Here is a 24414-nt window from a genome sequence, read left to right as displayed (position 1 = left end):
TCACACTTCGTACCCCGAAAATTAAACCACATATGTAAAAATATCTCAGCTTCGAAACAAGCCATCATACATATACAAGTTTACGATATGGGCTGAGCAACTTAAGAAAACGTTACCATTATGGCCTATGGAGTAACAATTGCGCATATTGCCCCATATGATACACAAGATGATGATTTTAGGAAGATACATACCACTAATGAACCTCTTTGTCTTCTTCCTGTAAGGTCTCTTTTGGTCAATTTATACCTCTCATTCCCTAAAACTTTCAAATTTCAAATTTTTAGAACAATAAATTGGTTGCGTCAAATAGAAATCGACCTGATGCAAATAAATATCAATTTATCGGTTTAATATTTTCTGGTTATAAATAAAATCTATGCAAAGGATGCAAAAGTTTGAAAATTGAGTAATTTCAGAACCAAACAAAACAAACCTGAATTCATCTTTGATTTCGTATTTGAATGATTCAAAATCAGTCATATTCTTTCACATGTACATGTATATGAACACTTGAATACGGCCGATTTCTATTCGACGCAGGTCAAATGACAATAATGGGGAAATTTTCCCTCATTTATGATAGAAATGTTGTAACAAATGAGTAATAGAAGTATCCAAGAAGAATGAACAATCCATATAAAAAAGCTGTCTCGAAGGAGGTTTCAATAAGTCCTTACATAAAAATTAAATTTACGCCGCGTTCCAGAGTGTGGGATGAAAGTCGTCTTTTTTAGAAAAGAATTTGTTGTTACAGCATCAAAATTAATGTCATTTACTTTTAACTATATATTCATTAAAGTATTTCCTAGGAAACTGTTCTATCATAGTAGAATATAAGAACTAAGGATAAAAAGCTCATCAAAACACTAAGTAAGGCTTTTTCTGTCAACTGAGTAATCATGTCCTTTTTCAAGGAAATTTACTCATAAAATGTGTTTCGGAGACTCAATCCACTCAAAATGTCTCATTTTCAGTAATATTTTATTTAAATATCAAGAACTTTTAACACATGAGATTCCTAACAAGGTCAAAGGTGCATGTATAGCTTCCCATATTAGGTGTAACACCTCCATTGATTTTTCCCTATTAGTCGTTGTTGAATTTGCACTTTTCAAAATAAATGTGCAGAATTTATCTTTGTTCAAAATAAAGAAATACTTGGCATGAGAAAATTTTAATCCGGTCTTGTACTATATAAAATAATTCACATAACATTTTATTGCATATAATTTTTTTCTCAAAGATACAAGATGTAGGAATCTCGAACCTTAAGTTTACAAAACAATCTGTAGAAACCCCAAATAAAAAAATAATAATGGTGCTTTGATATACCCAAGACATATGTTTATGACACAGAAATATTTTAGTGCAATAAAATAAAGGCCTAGTTACCTATAACTGTCAAATTCAAGGGAATATTTTTTTCCGACCTATTTTGGTATACAACCGGATGTGACGTACCGTGATTTTGTGGTATTACACCTAAAATGGTTATTGAAAACAATGTTCATAGATTTGATGACTGAATCGCTTGAAATTTCTTTACAATTATCTGACTCTGGAAAGAAGTTGATAGTGAACTCAGATATGTAATCTTGAATCACAACATTGGTATTTTCCGCTATTACAGTTAATCAATTGATTAAACGCAAATGTAAGGTAAGAAAAACGATTCATATTAAAAAAAAACCGACCCCAATGCAATACAAAATGTACAACTTAGTTTCTTATCTTGAGACATACTACTGAGAGGGTTAGCGCTATAAAATTCGGTTTAATCCAGCAATTTCTTCATTTGAAAATGTCTGTACCAAGTCAGGAATATGATAGTTCTTGTCCCTTCGTTTTTGATGTGTTTTGTTATTTCATTTTGTCATGTGCTTATGGACTTTCCGATTAGATATTCCTCTAAGTTCAGTATTTTTGTGATTTTTACTTTTTATATTTATATTTATGTTACTTTGTTCTCTGTCCAAAAGCGCATAGTAGAGGCCAAATACCTATAAGATATTATTTTATAAACAGAATACGGTAAACAGGATACACTCTCTAAAAGTCAACAACATGACTCTATGGAAGACGTTTTATACCAATGGGATGCTGACTCTGATGAAGGTAGATCCATTAAAGCGCTTCATTTGGCTATTACCTTATCAATTATAAAGTGTTTTTTCTTTTCTTTATGTCAATATACTTTGCATGTAGCTTGGCTATAACGTAGGATTCCAATATTATATGAATATACGGTGTCACTTAACATTGGTATCAGTTTAAATATGTAGCTACATCTAAAAAAAATAAGACATTATCTGTGTACAAAAATTTAAAATTTTCAAAATACGAAGGATATTCTACCCAAGTAAGAGAAAAACTTAGCTGTAAAAAAGAAATAAGTAGAACCTGATATTCTGAGTATTTTGCTTTTGTACGATTTTCTCTATCGTATTTCTTTTCAAGATTAGGGACACAAACTTTAGGTGTTAGACCTCATATTCTTTTTTTTAACACTGGTCATTTGGGCCAGGTGACATAAAAAAATATGTCTTACGGACGTATATTTACATATTGCTATTATTGGTTTGATTATGCAAAGTTAAAAGATTCCAGATAAACACATGACTGCCTTCCTAAGATGGAGAAATGATGATGAGAAGATACACAGAAGATAAAATTTAACTCAGTCTCAACATTGTGGCATTCCGAAACCGTGATTGTTTCTTTAATCATGCATCTTACCTTTCTTTGTAGGCGATCTTATTGAAGCTGGTTCATGTGCACCTTCATCATGGGGTTTGATGGAAGAGGCATCTGATAACATATCTGCCATACCAATTGTATATACTCCGCCACCCCCTCCTCTACCTCCTAATCCACCGATATAAACAACATTGTTTTATCTCATTTCATCAATATATTATATTGTTTATATTGATCAAGTATGCTTTATTATGTGACAAGTAAAATGTAAAAAATCAGATAAGCTGGCATTGAGTTTCTTTCTGACCCCCCTAAAAGAAAACAAAAAAAAACACATATATTACCGGCTTGAAATAGTATATATTTAAAAATATTATCGGGAATATGGTCAAAATACTCTTGTATCATTGAATTTAAAGTTTCTATAGCTCTCCACGTAGTCATATTATTTTACATCATTATATAGTTCGAGTTTCAATTGGACACACCAAATTGAAAAAGTGTAATTATCTTTTTTCCTAAAAGAGTAAACAATGATTTTTTTCTAATACATTAATCCTTTAAATGTTTGGTCTACACCATCGCTGATGAAACGTTTTAACGAAGTTTTCGAATTGATAAAGTAGTCAAAACTTCACCAAGGACATGATTGACATTTTTGTAAAATATATATGTTAAAAGATTTCTTTTCATGAATTAGAAATGAGGTTCGAACTCCCTGAGACAAAATTGACAATATTTGGTTATGGCTTTCAATGAAAGTTGCAGACACTGCCATGCACCTACGATAAGGATTACAATTACACTTCCATGTTGAATTTAAATATATAGGCGTCTCAAAACAAAACAAAAATCCAAACCGTTGTCCCAAGGTTTAACTCCTATCATCTGGTTTCTATAGTTGAACAACGAGGTTTTAAGAAATATATGAAGTAACGTGTACATATAAGTAAGTGTACATGGTTTTATTTTGACTATGCGTAATGAAAAGGCGATCAACTCAGGAGCATGTTGACATAACTTAATGTTTATGCTAAGACATACATTTTAAAAAAAAAATTGAGTGAGAGAATAAATTGATATCGAGGTTGGGTGCTTAAAACTATTTGTTTTCCATAGCAATATAGTAAACCTGTATTACCGTTTTTTCTGAATTATGCACACACCTCTGTCCACGTTTTTTGGTATATAAAATCAAAAATATATTTGTTTTTTGTAGAGATTTAGATTATAACACAATGTTGACTGCTATACCCCTATGTGTGACATTTCTAACTGTTTTGTCTGTTTATTTTCTAAACATGTCATTGTCAATATTATGTTTTTTTCCGCGACTGTCATACAGGTGAGAGGTTTAGATAGCTATAAATCTTGTTTTAATCCACCAGTTTTTACATCATTTATGCTTGTACCAAGTCAGTTATTTGACAGTTGTTATCCATTTGCTTGATGTGTTTTAGCTATAAATTGTGAAATATGATTATTAACATTCCGTTCAGAATTTTCCTCGGAGTGTTTTAGATAGCTTGCCGCGACTTCATGTATGTGTTTATAGAAAAAAAAATCGAACAATTGAAGGGGTTATAACTATAGTTTTTATTTTTAGGAATAACATGATGTTTCTGTTGCCAAATTACAGGATTCACTTTTATGTTAAATAACAGCGACCTCGACCTTCAATCGGACTTTTAACACAGGATTCGCTAGAAGTGGTTTCTAGAGATTTATTTTGGATATTAACATTTATAAGTTATTTCTAAAATCTTATTTTTTTGTCTTTTGATAGAAGGAGTTCGTATGGATTTTCTTGGTGGTAAATATCTGATTTTCCGTTGGTGGGTGATGCAGCGTATCAAATTGTAATAATTTTAAAACCTGGTGCAAGGTTTGATCAGAATAGATTGAATTAGCAACTTTGACACATAAGCCAAAAACTTTTTGCTTTTAATCCAGACGACTTCTTTAAATCAGCAAGAACAAGACGAACCATCACAGGAAAACAAAAAGTTCTCCATATTATATAGTTTATATGCATGTAATTTATTATGTAAATTAATATGAAATAGAGACATATATACCAATCAATTCAGTCAACTTTTTTGGTTTGGTTATCAAGTGCAATTTCTTTTCAATTCAGAAATATCTTAGGTTAATCATGCGTCTGAGACGATAAGCTCTATATTTCTGGTAGTGTATAAGACAAATCTAGGACAGAGTGTACAAGCTCTTCGTCGACAAATTATTGCCATGACCGAAAGGGTCGTACTTTACTGCTAAACCACATTTAAAAATCAGTGACAGGTGATGTCCTCTCGTCCACCGAACGCAGATGTTCTGCCGACTTCTGACAGTTAGGGTTGGTGATTTGAACTATCTATGAAGAATTTGATCATTATTATAACTGTATATACTGAATATAATTTAACAACGACAGCTTAACGTTTTGTTTCTTAAATGTTTGTGGACTTAAGAAAAGACTATTGTCTCCTGATTTCATTGTCATATTGCTTGTTGAAACGACTTAGATCACCCCAAGTTTTTGGTGCGGTTCGTGTTGCTTAGTTTTTTGTTTTCTATGTTGTGTCTTCGGTAGTACTATTTGTCTGTTTGTCTTTTTATTTTTAGCCATGGCGTTGTCAGTTTATTTTCTATCTATGAGTTTGATTCTGCCTCTGTTATTTGTCGTCCCTCGTTTAAATGCTAATAAAAAATAAAAAATATTGGGTACGAGTTGGTAAAAATGCGAGTTGGTAGAAGGACGAGTGGACATTGATCAGCGGCTGAACTTGAGTATTAACTATTGTTCGCAATGAAATAATATCCACTGGACACTATTTCACAGTAAAATATGTCCACGGACTTAATGCCATTTAAAATATTGTCTAAACGATATTTACCTATAAAATTGTGTCCACAGTTGCGAAAACAAGTTTCCTTCAAAGAAAGGACAATATTTCATGAGAAAAAGTTCCCACTCTAAATACCTACTTAATGTATAGGTACCTTAAGTTCTTTATCTAAATTGCAGTTTGAAAATTAAAATATAGGTTTTGTCTCTATCAAAACATGGCAAGTACACTGGAGTAGGAAATTCTTACAAAATGTGACTATCATGATGTGTAATTAAACATAAATTAAACAAAAAAACATGTACTAGTAAACACATAAACACATTATTATTTAGTAGTACTTAATATGATCAAATTATGTGGATAATAATACATGTAATTCATTTCAACTTACAAATTATGTAATATTAGGAAGTACTCATATATATATATACAATGTATGTATGCTGTCGGAAAATATAAAATTTATCTGTATGAGCTTTAGAAACAGGATGAAAATCGAGGCTCCGCCGAGGTTTTCTACTGTTTTGTAGAGGATCTAATTAATTATACATTTTAGGACAATATTCATATATCGTGTTATCCTAAAATTTCTCATAAGTAACACTTGAAGATTTAGTTATTAACTATCTTATTTTTTCAAATAAATCGACATAGTTGAAACACGGACCGCGAAGAGGACCCCAAAATGAACAGGTTTAGAAACACAAATATCCATATTACCGCTTGCTCAACATGAAAGTGGGGTATCAGGAGACTTTGTTTCTATGTACAAATAAAGCAAAAATGTATTTGTGTAACAATAGTTGGCTAATTGCAGGATAAATAATGTTCTTCCTTCATTTGGCATTTCTTGTACTTTCTATAAGGGTTGTGACAGTTGAGGATGGTGTATACTTTTTGTCGACATCTTTATAGCTAAGATGATTAAAATTCAACACTTTCTATTTTGTGTTTTTGTCAAATTATAATTACATTGGATGTATGTTTCAGTATAATACGTTATTCTGATTGGCTACATTGTAATCTCGCGTTACTCCCTACTTAACTTCATTACACAATAAAATTTATCATTCATGTTGACACGATGTCTCACAATAAAGTGCACAGGTAAATGAAATAAAAACTTGATAAAAATTGTGTTTTCATTTTCCTAGCTAAAAAATGTAATTACAAGTATTGAATGCTTCTTTTTGTAACTTCATAGGGTTGAAAAAGAGTTGACAGTGTGCACATTCGTAGAATGAAGAGCTCCCGCGTAAACTTGCAGTGAGGTGAGAATTGTTTTGCGTCGTTGTGAAGGTATCACTTTGCGCGGAAGAACACGTGTTACCCTTAAAGTCGTACATTTTGATTCCGAATACTTTTGGAAGGGGGAAATGTTTTAAAATATATCTTTTTTTCAGTCTTAAAGAAAAACAAAGAATATAGGGGATCCAGCCATGCCACAAAATCAGTACATGCAAAGCAATAATAAACACACAAAAAGTAAAGGAAAGTGCTTTTACGATGTTCATCACCGCCAAGACAAAATATGTATCTATTAGACACATACACGCATCTCAAATTATATAAAAAGATGTAGTATGAGTGCCAATAGCATAAATATCCACCATAGACCAACAAACATAGCTCACTGTAATCCAAAATTGAGCACAGTTCATACATCACATCAGGCTAAACGAATAACTCGACATGACAATTGTAAAACAATTTGAACAAGAAACTATGCGGTCTAATTTATTTTTCTGTAGCACAATCGTTTCTGCAAATATTTTGTCAAATAATCGCGTATTTCTTGAGGTATGCACTATGAATGAGTGTGTAACTCTTGCATTCTTCATGAATTTAATGTCAAATGAAAATTACTTTGAATACTATTCACCCGATGATAATTCTACCATTTGACCTTTTCAATTAGAATAATATAAGTATTATCATCATAAAAAAATTATTTGAAAATGAGGTATGATTACCAATAAAATTGATAAAGTTCGACCAGATTTCAAACGATATGGATGGAAGCAATTATAGGTCACCGCGGATCATCAACAGGAAGAAAAACCCGTATGGTATGACTTTCATGTCCTATTAAGGATAAAAAATAGCAAAATATTGAAATATGAGTGTTGTCCCCTATAGAGGAAAACATGACAGTTTTTCTTAGAAGGTATCACTTTCATGAGGAAATTTTAATTAACAGTCATTTGCTACTACATTTTACTGAATCTTCGTTCACAGGTAAGGAAAGAAGTAAATATTTAGTATTTCATAATTAGCAATATTTTTTTTAATATTCTATTATATCATGACACTATTTAAAAATTTAATTTTGATGTATTTATATCATTATTTTAGTAAAAAAGGCACAAAAGATACCAGAGGGAAAGTCAAACTCGAAAATTTAAAATAAACTGACAAGGCTTGGTAAGGCTACTGTCGATTTAAATTTTAAAAAGCTTTGTTACGATCATGTCGTCATCATCATCACATACTGCTCACATGGAAGCTATTAAACCAAGAGTTCCAAATGGTGAAGTTGAAATCATTCCTTCGTAAATTTTACGGACGCCATGACGAGTTGGTTGACCGTTATGGAATTAATGTTTCACAAATGATATCGGATATGTTCCTTACGTTGTAATTACGATCCCCTTCCCTTTCATGAATGTGACCTACCGAATTAGACTATTTACCGGATTTATAATCACATAAGCAACACGACGGGTGCCACATGTGGAGCAGGATCTGCTTACCCTTACCGGAGCACCTGCGATCACCCCTAGTGTTTGGTGGGGTTCGTGTTGTTTATTCTTTAGTTTTCTATGTTTGGTCATGTATACTATTGTTTTTCTGGTTGTCTTTTTCATTTTTAGCCATTGAGTTGTCAGTTTGTTTTAGATTTATGAACGGTTAAAAGTGTCGCCAATTTTTACTTTTCATTAGGGTTTTGTGGTAATAAGCATTGTGTATAAATTTACTAACATCTGGTTGTGTCAAACTACAGTTATCACGACGTCGCACATCAGCGTATAGCTCCGACGTACGCCGGGCGTTGTAAAATATCATGTACTCTGCCAATACGCTTGTAATTTTAGATGCATTCAACCTGTCAATCATATCTGTATCGTGTGTACAACCCGCTTCAAGTGTGTATTGGGCGTACGAGAAGCGTACCTAATCGTTTACTATTCGGCGTTCAAATAACTTATGTTGGCGTATGCCTGGCGTTTGTCTAACGTAGATGGAATGCACACTTCGAAGGAAAAAAAGGCTCGTGAACGTATATGAGACGTGTGTACAACGCGTACATCATCACGAATTGGTTGATCCATACGATGTATCTTTGTCCAAACTAACTATGGTCATTTTTACCACGTGTTAGATTGTGGTTCGTCATTACGTCGTCTGATCTTTTTATTACCGAACGTGACTTATTCCACAATGTGACTGTTTTTCTGAGTGTGAATTCAAATTTCTTTAAGACTTTGCAAGGTACTTTTCCATCCCAAATATTTTGTTGGGTTTTGATGTGGTGTTTGTTGTTGTCATCGGATTTTTTGTCAAATGTCTTAACGTTTGTAGTTGTAAATTGTATATTTTGCTGTTGTATTATTGTGTCGTTTTGGTGATATCTACGCATCTAGTTCCTTTGGTAGATTTAGTTTTGGATCAACGAAATTATAACTATATATTTGGTTTGCAGTTTGATCAGAAGAAACACACACAAAGCTAGTAATAAGTATTATTATTTTCACTGTTATTATATAAGTTAGATAAGTCATTTAAATCTAATCTTGAATTTCATCCAAATTCTTTCTTAATTTTCGGAACACGTTTTAAAAATTAAAATGTGACGTTACTTTGGGCGTTGCATTGACAGTAGCTAACAGGGCTGTGATTTTGTAATGTATTCGTTTTATTCTATAGCTAGTAACCACTTCAGTTTAATCATGTATATCTGGTATATGGTCGTTATATAAAAATTACTGTTTGCAAAACTATAAATTATTCTTGATAAGAATGATGTTTTTGTCCAAGGCGGATAACGTTAACCCTAGGCTCACAACCTTTTGGAACTTTTAGTCCTCGGTGATCTTCAACTTTGTAGTTGTTGCGGCTTTCAAACTTTTTACATCTGAGCATAGTTTTGTGTGGACGTAGCGAGCGTCTGACGTATAAAAATATTTTTTAAGCTGTTACCTTTTGATAGCTGTTATGTTTTTGTTTCTCTGTCCTTTATTTTCTCCGATTTATCTGTTTATTTATTGTAACCCTATCGTGTTACGTTGTCATTTTAATGTTATAATGAACACTGCCATTAAAGCAAGAGATGTGTCATGCCACAAAACCAGACTCAAACCACCATTTTTTTCATAAAATGGCCTGTACCAAGTCAGGAAAATGGCCATTGTTACATTATAGTTTCTGTGTGTGTTACGTTTCGGTGTTGTGTCTCTGTTGTGGATTAGTTCACTTATATTTGATACGTTTTCCTCAGTTTTAGTTTGTAACCCGGATTTGTTTTTTTCTCTATCGATTTATGTATTTTGAACAGCGGTATACTACTGCTTATTTTGTCGCGTGTGCATTGCGTGCGTGTAGCGAACAAGTATACGCTAGACAAACGCTTCAGCTGGATGAAAATTTTAAATCTGCATAAAAATTTCCTGGAGTTATAGCGTTCACCAAGCGTATATATTTGCATTTCGACGTACTTCAAAATTATGCAACGCGCGTTTAACGATTGTCTCTGGCGTACAACTAACGCATACCAACTTTGTGAATTTTCTCTGTATGTCTGGTGCATGCCGATTTTTACGCTAATGTGTGACGCCGGCAATATATAAGGTAGCAATACACAGTTAGGAAAAAAACTTAAAATTGACACTCATAATTTTTAAACACCCTCTTTCCACTCCTGTCTTACAAAGAAGGCTTTATATGTGTGTTATGCATGTATATACTTGTAGAAAGAAAATCTTCCATAGATTTGATTTCTAATGGTCATAAGGGTGAAATATAATCCCTTTTGGGTGTAACCATGGCAACAATCTGCATTTTTTAGATACAAAATATAGCAAAAAAGAGGGTGAACATGTCACAAAAGTCTCCAAAATTTGATCTAAGGGAAAATTTCGATGAATTACAGTGATACATTTCCTGAATCCATAGGTTTATATCTATCAAGTGGTTCAAAAAAATCATATGCTTTCCTGCTCGTTTTTTCATAAAATTGAATTGAAAAGATCGAGCGCAAAATATTTTTTAAATATGAAAGTTATTGTACAATAAAATTGATTTTTCGATAATTGAAGAACTATACAGCCTTCTTAGTGGTTTTATATGAACATCTAGATTGATTTTAACATGTTTTATGGTCTATAAATTATTGTAGTGTTTATCAACAAAAATTTTGCGCTCGATCTTTTCAAATCAATTTTATGGAAAAACGAGCAGGAAAGCATATGATTTTTTTGGACCACTTGATAGATATAAACCTATGGATTCAGGAAAGGTATCACTGTAATTAATCGAAATTTTCCCTTAGATCAAATTTTGGAGACTTTTGTGACACTTTTGAAAATGGCTTGATCTGACCCAATATGGGATACCATTGGTTGATCCAGAAATGTTCATAAAGGGAGGCACTGATTGCGATAAGACCTCCAATGATTTCCTAAATAATCAACCAAATGATGATTCACTCGATATGCACTTGCACACTACTTTATAATGGGATGATAAGAAATTGGGTCCCATATTGGGTCAGATCAAGCCATTTTCAAAAGTGGGGTTCCCAACCCAGGATAAAGAGCGGGTCCCACTATATGTCCCGATTCAAATGAATAAGTCGTCTAAAAATGGGTTCCAACCAAGTTTTATTATATCACGTATTTATGATACTTCAACCGTATTAATCATGTTGCCGTATTTGGCAAAAACGTTTTTGAATTTTAGATCCCCAATGCTCTTCAATTTTGCACTTGTTTGGCTTTATAAATATTTTGAACATCACGGATTCGTCTTTTGTAGACGAAACGCGCGTCTGGCGAACAAAATTATAATCCTGGTACCTTTGATAACCACTTATATATGCAGTAATATGTTGCTGTCAACGAAAATGTTGATACTCGCACTAAGAGGTTGATAATACTTTGCCGTGAATTTATCGATCTAATCATGTGTCTTAGTTAAGATTGTACGATCTTTTTTGAAAAATGTCCTTGTTTTTATATGGATTCGTTGAAAATTGATCCTATCCCCTTTTTGTTGTTAAGATTGTTTCTTTCAAATTGAAAAAGATTTTTTAAAACCCCCCATAAAAACCTCAAGCAGTGATCAGGGGCAGGGGCAGTCCTAACGCAGCTGGCCATGGACGAGTAAAGTAAAAAAAATATTGAAAAAAAAGTTTTATTAATTTATTTTTGAAGCACTTTACAATGCTTCACTCTTTCTACGCTATTGGAACATTTAAAATGTTTTTTTAGAGTTTAAATAGTATTGTTGTCTCTACAAAATATATCATCCATGCAGAATGTATTAAAGATTAAGTAGTGCCAAGTTTTGGAAACATCAAAATATCAACCTTTTCTCTTATGCATTCATTTACATCCGTTTTTAGTTATTGAATTGTTTAACATAACGACATCAATTTAATCCAGCTCTTAATACAAGTATGTACTGATCAATCGATGTAAATAATAATTACGTATAATCAGTACAGGTGATGAGCTAATATATTCATATATATCATACAGTCATTAGAGAAAGGTTCCGATTAAAGTTTTCCTTAGTTAAGTGAAGACTTGAGTAAGTTTATGCATACGATTAAGATTTTTATCTAACTAAGAGAATACTTCGTGAAATCTAAGTCAAAGAATATTTAAGTTAAGGATGTTTTATGCATACGGGCCCAGGGTTCCTGTTGTTCCGTTATTTTCCCCCTTACAGTTGATGTTTTTCTCTCTGTTTATTCAAGAGTGCTATTTTCATTCAGTTCCGATGGATTTTATTTTCAAGGATCGTTAATTCGATTATTCTCAATAATAATTTACTAAAAAGTAAAATATCAAAAATATCCGATCTCCAGGGTAAAATCTAAGCGAAAAGTCTCTTATCAAATGCCAAAATCAAACGTTTAAACACATCAAAAAATTGGAAAAGAGCTTTGTACATTCATTTACTTAATATGTATTAAAGGGTGGATAAAACCTGGTTTTTCTAGCTAGCTAAACCTCTAACTTTTATGATAAGCGCATGCAATTGCAATATGTTGACAATAATGTTTTAAAAAAAAACCCATCACATATAATAAGTAAAATGTTAAAAATAAGGGGCACAGCTGTCAACATTGTGTTATAATCTAAATCACAAAAAGACGAACAAATATTTCAACAAAGAAAAAAAAATGACATATATAAAGGACCAAAAGCTTCTTCAACTACGTACTCTATAGACAAAATGTTACCATAAAGTATTTCAAAAATTGGTATTAAGGAAAATAACTGATTAGTTATACATTCGTCTAGTTTTTCATACATATCGTTTTCTTAAATAAAAAAAGTCAATGCAGAGTATAGCGATTGGGTTTACTGAAATATACATATCTGAAATATTGCCTAGGTTAAATGACTGTCGGAAAGAGAAAAATCATAAAGATACAGCGACCGTCTCTGTCGAAAGATTTAGTGAGGAGTCCCAGTGTGAAATATCTAAGTCAAGGAAAGGAAAATTGATACGATTTGTATATAGACAAAGGCAACAGTAGTATACCGTTTTAAAAAGTAATAAATCGATTAAGCGAACACAAATCCGGGTCACAAACCAACACCGAGATAAACACATCAATTTTAAGAGGGAGACAACGGAACATCAGAATCAGTGAACCTCAACAAAAACAATCATCAACATACATAGAAACGGACATTTTGTTTACAACTACCATTTTCCTGTAATTGTACAGGACATCTTAAGAAAACAAATAGTGGGTTGAAACTGGTGGGAAAGAACTTTATGCACTGGATTTATTTTGTTTTACACATTTTTGAGTCCGTTTCTATGTATGTTGGCGTTAGTTGTTTTTGCAATCAACTGATCCTTAAAATCATATAAATTAAGAGTAATCAATTATCTTACTTTAACATAGAAAATAGTATTAGAAAGACACTTGTATATGAGTTGAAATCATGATAAACAAACTAGTAAACGCACTTAAAAAACCCAAACATAAAACGAAAACAAAAAGATAAATTCTGCACAATTTTTTAAAAAGTGTAAACTTAGCAAACACTAATAGGGAAAACTCAATGGTGGTATGAAACCTTTACGTGGATAGAGCGTTGCGCTATATCTACACGAAGCATAAGATATCAACATATCGCGCAGCCAAACGGAGGCCCAACTTTAGCAAAGGTATTCGGCCGTTCGGAAGGAGACAAAAACTATCATATTTTCAATCTCCAGTTCCCTTTGGTATGTTTGGGGATATAATATAAACATATCGCGCATGCGTTACGACTATTCCTTCCTGTTAATGTAATGGTAGCGTTTTCGCATTGGTTATTACTGTTCATTCACAGAGAAAACTAGGCAGGACAAAAACTTTCATGTACGTAAAATGAACATACAGAATAAAAAAGAAAAAACGGTAAAACCGGGAGATATTAGCTCAACGGGCACACGCAAAACTCTTAAGCATATGAAGAAAAAAAATATGTGAATTTATGGTATTTATTCAAAAACATACATATATACATACTTTTAGATATTGGGAGGATATTTTGGCTCTCAATAATAACGACTTCAGTATGTATATAAAAAAAAATATCCTGTTGAACTTACTATAAATAAAGCTAATACTAACAATGACCACTGCCCTTTCCACGATCTTGATATCCATATCACTAACGGAAAGCTTAATACTAAAATTTATGATAAAAGAGATGATTTTTCATTTCCTTTCGTTAATTATCCATTTTTAAAGTTGACCTTCCCTTGTCACCATCTTACAATGTTTATGTATCTCAACTTGTACGATTTGCTCGTGTATGTAACAATGTTTTAGATTTTGACGAGAGAAATGTATGTATTACTGAAAAATTATAACACCAGGGTTTTCGATATCACGAGCTAGTCAAAACATTTACTAAATTTTATCATCGATAAAGGCACATCATTCGTAAATATAGCTCAACATGCTGACTCTGTTATAGAAATATTCTTTATAAAGCAAAAAAATGTCAGTATTCACCTCAGAAACTAACAAAACCTTTAAATAGACTTATCAAGAAGGGATATAGTTACGATACTGTTGTAAGTCATTAAAGATTGCTTATTTTGGCGTTAATATTGATTCACTTATATGGTCTTTGCAATGGAACTAAACACATTTATTCAAAAACCAGTTGTTGGCATGACACGGGTTTTGTTCTTCTCATATATGTTATGATTGTATGATACTAAATCCCTTACGGGAAGGATTGTGTCTGATACTCATATGATAACTAATTTTTTTCAATCAGTATGTCAGTTAACTGCTAGTAGTATGTTGTTATTTATTTATTATTGTCATTTTGTTTATTTTCTTTGGTTACATCTTCTGACATCAGACTCGGACTTCTCTTGAATTTAATCTTAAATGTATGTATTGTTATGCATTTACTTTTCTACATTGATTAGAGGTATAGGAGGAGGGTTGAGATCTCATAAACATGTTTAACCCCGCCGCATTTGTGAGGCCATACCAAGTCAGGAGCCTCTTGCCTTTGTTAGTCTTGGTTTTGTTTTAAATTTTAGTTTCTTGTGTACAATTTTGAAATAAGTATGGAGTTCACTATCACTGAAGTAGTATATATTTGTTTAGGAGTCGGCTGAAGGACGCCTCCGGGTGCTGGAATTTCTCGCTACATTGAAGACCTGTTGGTGACCTTCTGCTGTTGTTTTTTCTATGGTCGGGTTATTGTCTCTTTGAAACATTCCCCATTTCCATTCTCAATAGTGTAACATTGTTACCATGGTTTTATTTGACACACATTGTAGTGTAATGCTTTAAAATGTATTTATAGAATTAAAATACTCAATCTGATTTTTCGAATTTCAATCCTGAAAGAATCTTCATAACATTAGTATATGTCTTTGTATTGTTTTATGAATCAATATATGCAAATGTGAAATCCCAATCCACTATAAATACATATGTTTAAACTAAATGTGAAATAACTCTCAGTCTGTAACTTTAAATTGAAAACTGACCAAAACCAATCGAAAAAAATGTTAAACATGGCCATTACAAAGAACGATTATATTTCCGTTATCACACTTGTATGAATATATAAAATGTCGTTACCATTTTACTTTGAAAAGATCGTGCTACTTTGAAAGCATATACATAAATTACAAAATGTATTCAAACAAACCTTGCTAAAAAATGTATTCGACAAACCGTATCAATTTTTTTTCATGAATTAAGTGTGTTCAAATCACGACCCAAGCATTTTTCGTTCATTATTTTGAGCATTAAAAAGGCCGTTAGTTTTCTCGTTTGAATTGATATGCATTTGTCATTTCGGGGCCTTTTATAGCTGACTATGCAGTATGCATGGATTTGCTCATAAGGCCATAAGGTGACAAACAGTTGTTAATTTCTGTGTCATTTGTTCTCTTCGGCAAACATACAACATTGTACAATATGTCCTTTTTTATAATACAATTTTGTTTTCGATTTTTTATACTGTTTCATTATTCCAAGAAGAAACATGATATGTAAATATACATTTCAAGTCACACCATGAAGCAATTTGTATTTTAAAACCGCTAATAAACGTTAAAGTGATGTGTAAGCTGATTCTCTTCAGAAGTCAACTGCAACTACCAGGATGCCGATCTTACTCAGTTTTTATTTTCTGGTGGTTTTGTTATTTGTCGATGGCGCTGAAAAAGATGATATTAAAGGTAATTAGTTATGTAGTATTTGATTATTCAAAAGAAAATAACAGGAATTTAGTAAAAAAACAATGATACAATAATAACAATGCTAGGATCTCTTGATTACCGATTTCTTGATTTGATAGATATTTTTTTTTACATAAAATACATTTATTCTAATTTTTTTTATGTCTCCGCAGTGATGTATGAGGCCAAAATATATGAAAATCCATAGCATACCAATAAGAGCTACAAACAAAAAAGCCGGTCAAGAAATCAGAGCGATGCATTTGGGAGATATATATAATATTGTAGATTATGCGTGTGCATATTAAAGTAAAGAACCCTTTTTCCATGTAACAAAAGTATTCTTTTTTTTCCAATAAATACGTTTGTTGTAGCTTAAAGTTTACTTTATTGAAATTTCAAAACAGCTATAAATTACGCACGAAGTGGGGTCTTTCCGAGCATACACAGCTACTCTTGCATAGGTACTATTTCTGTACTAAAATATGCAATACTCGAAATTTACTTTTAATATTTAGTACTATTTCTTTACTTTAAAACTATTGTAATATTAAGGTACTTGTATTTTACAGTACTTGATCAGTACCAAATATTTTGGTTCAGAAATGATACAATATTCCATGTTTCAAAATCATAACTTTAAGAGATTTATTTCAAATAGAAAAACTTTCAAAATGTTGAAAATGTATTGGTAGTAACCAAAATTTGTAGTACCTAAATTTCAAGTTCAAATATAGTACTGTAAAATACTTTATATAAGGTACCTAAATATAACAATAATTTTAGAGTAACAAAATAGTACTGAATATTAAAAGTAGATTTCCAGCATTAAAAATGTTTAGTACAGAAATAGTACCTATGCAAAAGTAGCTGTGTACTCCTTTCAGTTCTATAGAACAAATAGACATAATATAATAGTAAAATAAATCTGAGGCGCAGATGCCAATATCAAATATGAAATCGTTCGCACACAGTAGTAAGTTATGTTGATTTATATCCTTTTTTTTTTTTTTTATGAAAAACAACAGGAAACTGACAGTCCTCATTTCGCTAATAGTGACATGAAAGGATTTGTAATTATTACATTATTTACACGACGGGAGTCACATGTCGACTAACGGAGTACCCATGTTGTGTTTTGGTGTATTCGTATTGTTGTGTCTTTATGTTTATTTTCATTGTTTTATTGATTTTTTTTAATGTCCCTTTTTCATTTTTTGCCGATTTTTTCCAGACGCAAATGTCAATCGTAGAGAAATATACGACGACAAAACTGATAGTTGGGGATTTGTAGAAGATTTGAAAGATCATAAGCGAGAATCTTTAGACATTGACACGACAGTTGACGATTTAATGCATTCATTACAAGGTAAATCATTAATTCGTTTTTTTTCTTCAGATTCTTAATAATTAGGATTATATTATTTTTTTTATACATTTCATCATATTTTTATAATTGTGCGTACAGAAAACTGAATAGTAGGGTTTGTCCTATATTTTTTTCTTTTTATTTAATCGATGTTTATTAGTTTGGACGCTCTAGATTATATAAACAGTTAACCTTAACATTTATTGTGTTAGTCTGTCCACATGTGTGTCTGCTGTTCCTGTGGACCTACTGAACAGATTGAGTTAAAAAGTTGCTTTACACAGTAATTATTCCATATATATATTATACATATGATTATTTAATTATCTAATGGAATGTTGGTGGCTTTGAGTCCAAGGGCAACTGTTACATAGAAATAAGAAGATGTGTTATGCGTGCCAATAAGACAACTCTCCCTCTAAGTCACAATGTATAAAAAGTAAACATTTTCAGGGTAAAGTACGGTCTTTAACACTGAGCATTGGCTTACACCGAACAGCAGGCAATAATGGGCCCCAAAACATGCATATTTATGACGAGAAAAAAACCTATAACTTGGTCCTGTAATAGAGACGTCCAGGAAGAAGGTTCGGAATATTATTGAATAGGGACAGAAAGTAAACCTTGTAAAAAGGCAATCTAGACTTCAAGAAGAATCATTGAGCTGGGATAACTTGATAAAGTTGATCATGTTGGTGACACTTCCTGGTAAATGAAGAAAGAACATCAAATATGCAATCATACCACATCTTCTTTTTTTTATAAATATATCAAATATGTATTTATATTTGACAAGTTTGGATTCCCCTAATATCAATCATTCAAATCTGGTACTAAAAAAGGGACTGTTTATTTACAGGAGGTTTTGGTCATTTTATTCAGAATTTGCAGAATTTGCACCGCGAGATGACAGTGAATATTAAAGCAAACTCATACTCTCATTACTTTTTTTAACCTTATATATCGATAAATTTTTTAAATCAAAACTGAGATTTTAGTTAGTATTTATAAATATTTGAACTTCGCGCATCAGTGCAAATACTATATTCAAGGCAATGTACAACGACTGGAACACAACAGTCTAAATGTTTTGTATGTCAACATTCTGAGACTGGTGCGGTTGTACCAATACTCCAAGATGACGTTTAAATTCCATGAAGGTGACATATGCTCAAACGGTTTCACTGAAATGTTTATTGTTTTCTATCCTAATGTATATGCTTCTATTAATATAAAATGTATCACCATATTTAAATGAAGAGAACAGTTTACTAATTTATAAATGTTTTAGGGATATGCCTTTTCGATAAACCTAAACAATCAGCAACGCAATTGTTAATAGACACCCAATCCATACTGAAAAGTGAGTAAATAGCCTCTTTACATTTTTTCAAAGTAAAAAAACCAGATTAATGATTTTGCATTACATATTTCAATAGACCTAACTATGTAAAATATGTATTAATAAAAATATTGTTTTTAATTGCGTCAAATGAAATGTTATAGCAGTTGAAATATATTGACTATAAAAAAAATATCGTCAAAAACTGTGTGAAACCTATTTGAAAGCAAGTATTATGTTGTTCTGTTATGATATAAAATATTCGACATCCAATGCTAGACTAGATATACCGTTTAATTTTTAATAACTTGTTGTATTGTAGATATTGACGTGTACAAAGATATAGTTAAACTTAACATACAACTAAGAAATAAGTTGAAATGGATAGTTGAAGGCAAGTATTTCTTGAAATATAGAATTTTTGTTATTGATAATTACGTAACGTAAATCGAAAAATCTAGATATAATTAAGAAAGCATATAACAATTCAAGGAAAAGGAATACGTGATATCAAAGTTTGATAATTTATTTCAGGTAGCAAAGGTACGATAGAAATTTCGAGAGTTATAAGAATGTTGAAAAATGACGTTCAGGGTAAGTTAATATATTTTTCATAAATATTATCCCATTCATTGACAGAATATTGGCATTAAACATGATATTTTATATGTTGTTTCCCCTTCGAAATAGTATGAACTGTTTCCGGTATCCGTTTTCAAACTTAAATATTGAATTTGAAAGGTTGTGACAATCAAACGAATGTCTGCAATAATTTTTGATATTTTCTTTAACTTGACCGCTTGGTTAAATAAAAAAAACCCCATTAAAATGAATAAATTATTATTAATATCGATGCTTCTATGAGTAAAGAACAGCAAATATTGCATCTATAAATGCTTAATTGTGGTCTTGCAATTAATATGAATAATTGTAATGATATGAGGAAAAAACGTGAACCATTGCATCGATACATATTTATCATTCGTCCCGTTAAATCTGTCTTCGCAAAGCGTTTAACGTCCCTTCGTTATCTTGAAAGCAAAATTAATTTAATTTAAGCAAATGCATATTGGATTATAAATCATGTAGACAGATAGGTATTTGAAGAAAATTCGAAAAAGGCTTGTGTCTTGAAATACAAATAAAAGCGCATTTTATTTCGGTATAAAAAAGCAGAGTTCAACTTTCGAATTATGGTTTTTCTTCCCATGACATTTTTGTAACAAAACATAATCTGATGATTCAAAGCCATTCCCTAAAGAATTGTACAGTTTGTTCAAATGTTGTTTTGTTAAATCATTAATTGTCAGGGATAAGGGGAAGGGTTGAGCGCTCACGCACATGTTAAATCCCGTCACACGTTTTTCGTTTACCAGTATTGTTTGTCATAAAAGAGGGATGAAAGATACCAGAGGGACAGTCAAACTCATAAATCGAAAATAAACTGACAATGCCATGGCTAAAACTGAAAAAGACGAACAGACAAACAAAAATACACATGACACAAGATAGAAAACTTACGAATAAGCATCACGAACCTCACCAAAACATAGGGGTGATCTCAGGTGCTCCGGAAGGGTTAGCAGATCCTGCTGGACATGTGGCACCCGTCGTGTTGCTTATGTGATAACAAATCCGGTATATTGGTTATTCATTTGAATTATTTCACATTGTGTCATGTTTAATCCTTTTATAACAGACTGAACGGTTTGGATTTCGCTTATGTTCAAGAATGTTCGGTGAACTGTCATCATTTTCAGTATAACCACACTTCCTTTTCTTATAAAGTCATCTAACTTTTCATTGTAATATCTTTCAAAGTAAGTTATGAAATTCATAACTACTATAAAGAATTTGACATTTTGAAAGCGTTATTTTGTTTCTAAAGTTTATTAACAATTCAAATCGCATTCGGTGTGAACGCTTCATTTTGTAAATGCTAAACGTTTTAAAAGGCTTCATAAGTAACATTCTCCCTATCTCCTACCACTTAGTTGGTTACCTGGCCTTTAGTTCTTTCTTGTGTTATAAACTGGCATTCTTTCTTTAAACACTACGCACTGTTATCAATTAATAACAAGTCTTCATACATTTGCTATATTCCTTCCAGTAAAAGTTCCCCTGTTTGTATTTTTATTTGTGTCATCTTCCGGTTGTGCTATACAAGATAGTTTTTATATTAATTGTTGTGAAAAAACTCAAACGTGTATTTTGTAGTAAGACTATGTTTCTTGTTTGTTTGGTTTTAGTTTTTTATTGATTAAGTTGTGGAAGCGGGAATTAAAGAAATAGCTTTTGATTTAAATAAATATATTACAAATAATTGTAGGTATTTGTAAGCCTTTAGAGAAACTTCGCGACTGTGCTGAGTTGAAAAAGAAACACAAGAAGAGCGGTGTGTACATTATATACCCAGACGGTTCTACAGCTATGACAGTCTATTGTAACATGGATGAATTCGATGAGGGTTGGACGGTAGGTGTATAATGTGGATAGGGAGTATTTATTTTCCGGAAACTAGATTGTACTTTTGTGTTCATTTTTTGTAACCCTACATAGGTCAATATACCAGAATAATGTGATTGGACAAAACACATCATCTTCTGAAAATATATTCCAAGTACACGGATGAATGATATAAATTATTGTATATACCGGACAAAAAAAGAACTTTTGCTAATTCTTGAGAATTTCGTGATGACAGACAATAAAGCGCTAGTGGCCTTACAATGCAGATTTATAAAGACAGCCGAAATAGAAGACGGTAATAATGCACATTCATATTTATTTCTCAAAGTTATGATGAAAACTTCTGTGGATGTCGGTTCTGGGTCAGTGTTAGAAAGTGGTGAAATTTAATAAATGGTTACCATTATCCCTATATTTTCTATGGCCATGGAAATAAGACAGTTCTACCTTAATCGAGTTTGATCAAATGTTTAATTATTAGGGTCATTATGCACACTAAAGCTTTAAAGAACCTTTTCCATATGTAATCGAAATGAATACAGACCAGAAAGACTCTTCATGGATTTAGAAATTGTCCTTATAATATTTTCTATAATGAAAAGTGTTTTTTTATGAAATATGATAAAAACCAAGTCAGAAACAGGACGATTAATTTGTAGTAGACGATCTGACGTTGTAAGTGAATTGAAACAGTCCCTACTTTGAAAAGCACATATCATTATTATTATATATTCCATATCATACCTACGACTCTACAGGGAATTTCATTTATTTCATTCATTTCAATTCATTGTCTTAGTATTAACATGCATTGAGTCATCTTTCTTTCGTTTTTTTTAAAGGTATTACAAAGAAGACAGGATAAAACTGATTTCTACAGAACATGGGCCGAGTACAAAAAAGGATTTGGCAATGTCGAAAACAGTTTCTGGCTAGGTAATTCTGTTTTTAATGCAATCAACTTTTGATTGTTTTGTCATGTTTGAATTTTGATTTGCTGTAGATGAAATACCATACATTATACAATTTTCTGTTGAATGCTAAAACCTCTCAAAATATTTAACATCATATTTGAAGATTCACTAATTTTTAACTTTATGATATCTGTTTCACGTGACTCTTTAATTGATTCTAAACAAACAATAGGAATATTAAGTCATTCAAACTGTTTTTAAATGAACAATTTATTCACTTTTACAGGAAATGACAACATACATGTTTTGACCAAAAGTGGGAGATATGAGTTACGGATAGATTTAAGTGACTGGACAGGGAACAAATGGTACGCCATCTACAAGACGTTCTCGGTAGGAAATGAAAATACAAAGTATAAACTTAATGTCGGAGGGTACAGTGGAAATGCAAGTAAGTTTATTTATATTTAACAAAAAATGAAAGATCTTAATATCCCACTAATTTCATAAATGTAATTGCTTTGTTGATTAAGCCTTGAGCAATTAGTCTCATTTTTTGTTAGAGCACACGATATCAAAACTATAGCATTCTTAAGCTTAGAGAAAACATAATCAACTTTGATTAAGAATTGAAATTATGATTTTCTTTTCATGACTCATTCACCCTTTACATATAAAAACACAGTTATACCGGCGATTTAAGCGTTATTAAGAGTTATAACGAACTGCTGTCAATTCCATACGAATTATTAAGATGGTTTTTCTACATGCATTTTATGAGCTTATGCGGATTATTACGAGTACATTAAAGATTGCTACTATTAATCGAAGCAATAAAGTGACCGATGTCTAGGGTTTGAAAGGATGTTCAAGGTCTTATAATTTAAAGCAGGATTAAATGCAGTTTCAAAGAACAAAGAAATACACAGGATTGTTTAATTAGACTTATTTGAAACATAAAATAGCATTTCAAGTAGATACTGTATTTTATGATTATTGTCATTGTATTTATAATAATCACAGATGATGGTATGGCGTTTCATAACGGAATGAAGTTTTCAACCAAGGATCAAGATAATGAGAAGAAATCAAGAGACTGTGCAAAGTTAGCTAAAGGAGGATGGTGGTATGCAGACTGTCATGAAGTTAACTTGAATGGGATATATAAGGCAGGACTAACAAGTAAATGGGATGTTGTCAGTTGGACTAAGTTAAAGAAAGAGACCTATTCTATGAAGTTTGCCCGTATGATGATCAGAAGGTTTTGAAATCCCCTTTGAGTGTTGCAAAGTGTATGGGAACTAGTTCAGACATTTAGATATCGTGATTTTGTTGTAAAATTGTTTCAGAAATTTCAAAACTGACCTAGTTATGTAAAAAATTACTTTCCAAAATTAAAATATATGAACAATCTTAGAGTTGTGATATAACTATGCTCAGAGAATTTAATGAAACATCTTACATGGATTTATAATGTAAATATATTTTAAAAACACATCTAAGAACAAATGTAGATTTGCAACTAAGACAGCGTTCCACCAGAAACCAAATGCATAAAAACTAGAAACTATAGGTCACTGTACGGCCTTCAACAACGAAAATAATCCATACTACATATCAAGCTGTTAAAGCTTTGAGGGAAATATTTAAAACGAAAAGAAATCTAACAGCTTGATTTATGTACAAACAAGAATGTGTCCCAAGTACACAGATGCCCCACTCACACTATCATTTTCTATGTTCAGTGGACCGTGAAATGGGGTAAAAACTCTAATTTGACATTTAAATTATTCAGATAAAACCACTCGGAAACATGTG

At 31.7% G+C, this 24414-nt stretch overlaps 1 protein-coding gene across 1 annotated transcript; it reads left to right on the top strand.

Moving 5' to 3' along the window:
- Positions 1-16403: 16403 nt before the first annotated feature.
- On the top strand, positions 16404-23915 carry LOC134702459 (fibrinogen-like protein A). The gene is made up of 9 exons (XM_063563361.1): positions 16404-16502; positions 17737-17871; positions 19163-19234; positions 19536-19607; positions 19748-19807; positions 21543-21688; positions 22525-22618; positions 22883-23047; positions 23620-23915. The coding sequence occupies exons 1-9, from the start codon at positions 16427-16429 to the stop codon at positions 23862-23864; spliced, it is 1065 nt and encodes a 354-aa protein (XP_063419431.1). The 5' UTR covers positions 16404-16426; the 3' UTR covers positions 23865-23915.
- The last annotated feature ends 499 nt before the right edge of the window (positions 23916-24414 follow it).

This window comes from Mytilus trossulus, unplaced genomic scaffold, assembly GCF_036588685.1.
Source record: "Mytilus trossulus isolate FHL-02 unplaced genomic scaffold, PNRI_Mtr1.1.1.hap1 h1tg000463l__unscaffolded, whole genome shotgun sequence".
Lineage (NCBI taxonomy): Eukaryota > Metazoa > Mollusca > Bivalvia > Mytilida > Mytilidae > Mytilus > Mytilus trossulus.
The sequence above is the reverse complement of the archived record's forward strand: the minus strand, read 5'-3'. Positions and strand labels throughout refer to the sequence as shown.

Excerpts from the sequence above, each read along its gene's own strand:
- LOC134702459 (XM_063563361.1), top strand. The coding sequence starts at position 16,427 with ATGCCGATCTTACTCAGTTTTTATTTTCTGGTGGTTTTGTTATTTGTC. Across the intron at positions 17,872-19,162 it reads TTTAATGCATTCATTACAAG|GGATATGCCTTTTCGATAAA; the intron begins GTAAATCATTAA and ends TAAATGTTTTAG. Across the intron at positions 23,048-23,619 it reads AGGGTACAGTGGAAATGCAA|ATGATGGTATGGCGTTTCAT; the intron begins GTAAGTTTATTT and ends TAATAATCACAG.